The sequence below is a fragment of the Lynx canadensis genome, chromosome A3, assembly GCF_007474595.2.
Source record: "Lynx canadensis isolate LIC74 chromosome A3, mLynCan4.pri.v2, whole genome shotgun sequence".
Lineage (NCBI taxonomy): Eukaryota > Metazoa > Chordata > Mammalia > Carnivora > Felidae > Lynx > Lynx canadensis.
Window position 1 is genome coordinate 128,121,488 of NC_044305.1, and position 6,141 is coordinate 128,127,628.

Below are 6,141 nucleotides of genomic sequence, written 5' to 3' on the forward strand. Positions count from 1 at the left end.
CTGTTTCCAATCGATGAGACACTGAGGTCCGGGGCTCTTAAGCAACTTGCCCAAGGTCACACAGCCAGTAAAAGAATGAGCTGTGGGGCACCTGGGTGGTTCAGTCGGTTAAGCGTCCGACTTCGGCTCAGGTCATGATCTCACAGGTCGTGGGTTTGAGCCCCGCATCGGGCTCTGTGCTGACAGCGCGGAGCCTGGAGCCTGCTTTGGATTCTGTGTCTCCCTGTCTCTCTGCCCCTCCCCTGCTCATGCTGTCTCTCTCCATCTCTCAAAAAAATAAATAAATGTAAAAAAAAAAAAATGAGCTGTGACTCAAACCCAAGAATCCTTGACATCAAAGCCAGCAAGCTTGCTGTTCCACTAGGCCCCCTTCACAGACACCATCCATCAGTAAAGAGGATGCTTCCAGCCTCCCAGGCTGGAGGGACCTCAGAACTCGATCTCCAGCAGAAGAGAGCATCTCAGAGGCTCTTCCCAAGAGCTGAGGCCTCTCCCCAGGCAGTCAGGCCAAGCCAGCCTCCAGAAGACCAGGGAAAGCAGTGAGTCATGTGTTTATACCTTTTCCAGTTCTACCTGCATTTTCCTCTTCCTGTATACAACTCCCAGCAGACTATTCCAGACTCTCACCCCTCAGGAACTTCCGGTTTCAGAGCCAGAGTCTCCAGCCAGGCCAAGGAGGAAGGATGGGGACCTCAGGGGACTCAGGGAGCCGGAGCCCACACTTAGGTTAAACCTTCCATTCCAGTGGGGCCTGGAAATCCCCGTTTCCTTCTGCATCCCCAGCAAGCTCCTGTGCAGGCCTCCCAGCTGCACCTGGATGTGCTCCCAGCCTTAGCTCCCTCTGTGCCCCTAAGCTAGTCCCCGGCTCAATCCAGGAGGCCCTTTCCTCACGGAGCACTGGATGGAAGCATGGGCGACAGTCAGACCAATGGGTTCAAGTCTCAACCCTGCCACTTACCAGCTACAGCTTAGTCACATGAACCTCTCTGAGCTTCGGTTTTGTCCTACTTAAAAATAGTGGGCTTCCCCTCTCTCCCTCGGCACTGCCTATGCCGGTGGCAGCCATCTTTTACTCGGCATCATGGCCACCCTCAGACTTCCGGTGAAGCCCAGGATTGTTAAAAAGAGGACTAACAAGTTCATCTGGCGCCACTCAGACCCACATGTCAAAAGTCAATGCAACTGGAGGAAACCCAGAGGCATCGGTGAAACGGGGGGAAGACAATCTAAGGGCCAGATCTCGATGCCCAACATTGGTTACGAGAGCAGCAAGAAAACAAAGTATATGCTGCCCAGTGGCTTCCGGAAGTTCCTAGTCCACCACATCAAGGAGCTTGAAGTGCTGCCGACTTACAACAAATCTTACTGCACAGAGATTGCTCACAATGTCTCCTCCCAGACCCACCAAGCCAAGGCAGAAAGAGCAGCCCAGTTGGCCACCAGGGTCACCAATCCCGATGTCAGGCTACGCAGCAAAGAAAATGAATAGACAGTTTATGCGCACATCGTATTTGTGCTAATAAAACCATAAAACTAAAATAATGATGATGATAATAATAATAATAATAATAATAATAATAAATAGTGGACCATTTAGGGGTAAATTACCCCGCCATTTGCAGTGGTGGCCTCGACGCATGGGGAGGGGTCTATCTTGCCCCACCTCCTCCCTTCAGCAAGAATTGTCTGGGTTGGTTTAAAGGTTCGAAGCAACGAGCCGTCAGGGCCTGCTCATCGTAAGCACACATTATTCTCCACACTAGCACAGTGCTGTCCTTCTTCCGCCTTCCATATCCATCTGTCTTTCAGGGCCTGAGGCATCACTTCCAGTTTCTAGAACACCAGCTGACTCAGCACCCTCAGTGCCCTGGAGCTTTTCTTAGGTGGGGACGCACTGTAAGTCAGTCACCTAGGTCGCCCCAAACACACATGCTGTGTTTCTTCCTGTATACGTATTCACAGCCACTGGTGCCTTAACAGACTTTGCAGACTTCAGAGTTAGCATTTGGCAAAGAGGTTTTGTGTCCCTTGGTTCTCCTTCATAGGTTGAGGACGTCAAATATTTATTGAGTGAATTTACAAGAGAGCGTAGACGCCTTCAGAACTTTTAGAAGAGCATCTTCAGTGCTGGCCTGGGGCTGGCAGCGGGGAGCAGAGCAGAAGCCCGGGCCTGTTGGTGGTCTCCAGTGTTGATGGAGGAGAGTCAGCAGACCCTCACCCCTGCCCTCCCTCAGCTGCCCCCTCCCACCGCCTACACCCCCCTCCCCATTCCCTCTCCCTGTCTCCCCACTCCATATCACACGTGATTTCCCAGCTGTTTCCTGTGGGACCCCGGATCAGTTGACCCCAAGAAGAGCACAGCCGACAGCCTACTCCCCATTTCCTCAGGCAGGCCTGCCACCCAGTCACCCCGCCATACTCCGGAGACGGTTACAGTTGCCTTTAGATTTTTAAATGACGCCCCGTTCCCACACACTACTTCTAAAATGCTGCTTTGACTGGGTGAAGAATTCTTTTCTTTTTTTTCCTGGAATGGAATTTGCAATGTGTTTTCTCAACCCACCCCCATCGGACTTGAGCGAAATGAACTCCGGGCATGCCTGTTTCTTCCAGCAAGGCTCGCCTGATCTGAGGACAGTCACTAACTTGTTATTCTAAGTAATCCTCTGCTGAAAGCTATGAGCCGCCTGTGGTGGACGAGAGCGGGCTTTTCAAGCACAAAAACATCGGACTTGCTGGCTCACAGGACAGACAGCTTCCCGGGAGGAGGGCAGTAGCACAGAGATGCGACCTTCCTCCCAGACGGGACAGAAAGGGCCATCGCGAATCAAGACCATTTGGGGGTGACCATGCTATACATTCTTGTCATTGCCTAGGGAATGTTTCATCAGTCCCCCGCTCACTGACATTTAGGTCACCGTCATCAACAGAGGCTCCCCCACCTATCACATCAGATTAACGGATCACATCCCCCGCCTAACATCCTGAAAACCGGCCCGACACCGAGTTATTGTACCTTCTTTGAGGCCTTCCTCACTTGACTCTTTGCTGTCACTTCCTTCTCCGACCACATCCCCCTGCTTATCAATCCCCCAATTCTATTAGGCTCCTCTAAGCCAAGACCACACGTGCATCCCACCATTCCCTGTGCCTGGAGCATCCTTCCCCACTTTTCTGATAACAAATTCACACCGGCTTTCAAGGCAACTCACATCTCTCAGGCTGTTCCCAAACACCTATCTCCATCCTTAGCGTGTTGAAATCATTCGTGTTCACGTCTGGTTTTCCCCGCCATGGTGGCTCCCATGAACTTGGTTCCTTCATCTCTGTTCGCCAAGACCCTGCACCCGATGGGTCTTGAGCCCGTGTTTGTTCGGTCAATGGAAGAAACACTGACTGAACACATGTCTCCTGGAGGGAGGCACTGTGATAAGATGCTGTAACCAACAAAAGAAAAAATAGAATGTCCATCCAGCATTCTAGACCTCAATGAGCATATGAGTGTGTGAGCTCATACAAATTCAATAATCCGTAGTCAAAAGTGATAAACAAAAAAAAAATACAGAAAGACACGGGGCAGGGCTCCAGTCTTAGGGAGCTTACAATCTAGTTTCCAGAAAAGGACTTCTGGATGCGTGTAAAGGATGCACATTTCACAAGTCTGCGTGTCCCCGGCCAAGTGAGCACCCAGCTGCTCTGGAGGAGGCCATCCCTGTGGGCCAGATGGTCAGGGAGGTCTTCCTGGAGGAGGTGCGGCTTGAGCTGGGTGTCGCAGGATAGGCAGGACTCAGAGATAAAGAGACATTCCAGGCACAGGGAACAGAAGGAGCACAGCAGAGATGTGGGAAAGGGAGTTCAGGAAACTGCCCCTAAAGAATAATAATAATTAATCTTAGTAAAGGGTTCTGTGAGCTGAGAAGCTGTTAGGGGGCTTTTCAGATATTGTAAGGTTTTGTTGCGGTGGTGGCTCTGATTTCAAATGAGCTGAAGGCCTTGATCGGCGGCCACTCCAACCAGATCTTTTCCTAATTGGCCAGTGGGGCACACCCAGACACAAGTGGTAGAGCAAACTGTCTCTTAATACTTTGGTTTCAATTTGGGATGAGATATTTTTGCTTAACATTCGTCAGTCTCTTCTGCCAAAGTCTAAGGCAGTGTAGGGCTGTGGAAAGAGCACAAGTCTGGATTCCTCGGTTCGTAGCCTGACTCCACTTTTTTTTCTCCCAGTGATGAGGCCATCGTCATCACCAACGTTTACCCAGTGCCTGCTTGGTTCCAGGCACCGTTCTAAACAACAACAACAAACCTGTCTTATTTTATCATCCCCGTTTTCCAGATGAGGAAACTGATGCACAGAGAATAAATAACTTCCCCAGAGTGATTGGCGAACGAGTGGCGGAGCTGGGATGGGAACCCACACAGTTTGACTCCGTGGGCCTCACCCGGAACTGTTCAGGTCTCAGCAACTCGTCTGCAAAATGAGGATAAGAATCACCAATCGCTCGCTGTTGTTTTGACATGGCATGAAGTTGTGTCACTCTCTGAGTGTCCTAGAGAACGAACGCAAAAGCCCCTGTAATGTTTCCAGAAGCATCACCTTCTCCCACTATGAAAGTGACATGAGCAGACTTTGCTCCTGTCTTCACCGTTCTCTTCCCCGGGCGCGTTCCTGAGCAGTCCCTCTGCGCACCTCCCTGTTCCCTGCTCCCCACAAATTCTTCTCATCTCCCAACCCTCAACTGTCCCAACATGCAGCCTTTGATGGGCAAACATGGACCCAGCGGCTGCCTCGCAGAATTCCAGCCCAGAAGCTCAGCGTGCCTGTTCCCATTTCCCCCTTTTCGATGTCAGGAAAGTTCCTGGGGGAGACAGGGGCGGCTGGAGACTGATGGGGACTGTGCTGTGTGTCTGGCACGCAGAGGAGGCAGACGGTTCATGCCGAGACCACCCAACCGCTCTCTCCGAGCCCTCACCTGCTAGGTCCCCCTCTGCAATAATGACGGAACCGAGCTGGGCAGGCATTTTGGTCTTCTGCAGGCAAAGACATGTTCCTCCCCCGAATGGAATTTGGTGTCTCCAATAATAATAAATGTAAAAACAGGTAGCATTTTTTTTCTTCTTGCCTGCTACACACCGAGCGCTGTTTGGGATCGTTCACAGGAACATTTTGGTCGAACGATTACACTCTCTCCTATGGATTAAGAACCGTCCCAAAGTCCTCCCCACCCCCATTTTACATGTGAGGAAACTGGCATCTCCCTTCCTTCAGTGACCCTATAAATAAACAGCCCTCGGTGCCTGGTGCAGGAAATGCTCTGTGTATCAGGGAAAATCATTCACCGAGACAAGCGCGGATGTTAATGTTATGAGCACTGGGTGGTTGGAATATATTATCACCAGCTCAAGCATGACAATGCTCAGCCACCCCAGGCCAGGAAACGTAAGCGCAGGGATGAATGGATAGTTTTCCCATGCCTCCCTTGCCTGCTCCCAAGGGCTGAGGCTGCCCAGAGAGGGAGCTTGACCCCTCCTCTGATCCCTGGGGAGCGGTCACAGCACGGCTGTGCCTACAAAGCACTAGGTAAATGGGCAGGTGGAGGTCAAGCCTGGAGGGCGTGGCTAACGGTGATGGGGCACTTAGCGCGGGGATCTGTGTGTGTGTTGTTTATTTGGGTATCCCCGGGGCCGGGATGCATGACTGGTACACAGCAGGCACCCAATAAATGCTTACTGAATGAACGAGTGAGAGAGTGAGTGAGTGAGTGAATGAATGAAGTGATTTACTCATGAGCAATCAGCTAGGAGAGCCAGAACCTAAACCCAGGGTTGACTTCTGAGGTTCATGCAAGCAGCTCCCGTCCAGGGACACACAGATGCAGACAAGGCAGAGATGCTTGAGGGTCCTTCCCCGGCAAAGGAGAGAGGATGAGCGGTCAGCCTGACGGACGGCCCACAGTCTTGTGGCCAGAGCACCGGACAGGACATCGGCTGACCCAGTTCCTGACCCTGCAGCTGCCATGCCTGGATCTTGGGCAAGTCTCTTCCCCTTGTGTGGCCCTCACTGCACCCAGAGGTCAAATGGAATTGTTAATGTCCGCCTGCTCCCACAAAGAGAATCAAACGAGATAAGACATGCAAAAG

At 51.6% G+C, this 6,141-nt stretch overlaps 1 protein-coding gene across 1 annotated transcript; it reads left to right on the forward strand.

Moving 5' to 3' along the window:
- The first annotated feature begins 1,081 nt into the window (after window positions 1-1,081).
- Window positions 1,082-1,489, forward strand: LOC115509781 (60S ribosomal protein L32-like). The gene has a single exon (XM_032592757.1). The coding sequence runs from the start codon at window positions 1,082-1,084 to the stop codon at window positions 1,487-1,489; it is 408 nt and encodes a 135-aa protein (XP_032448648.1).
- Window positions 1,490-6,141: the final 4,652 nt, after the last annotated feature.

Coding starts and splice junctions, on each gene's coding strand:
- LOC115509781 (XM_032592757.1), top strand. CDS start 1,082: ATGGCCACCCTCAGACTTCCGGTGAAGCCCAGGATTGTTAAAAAGAGG.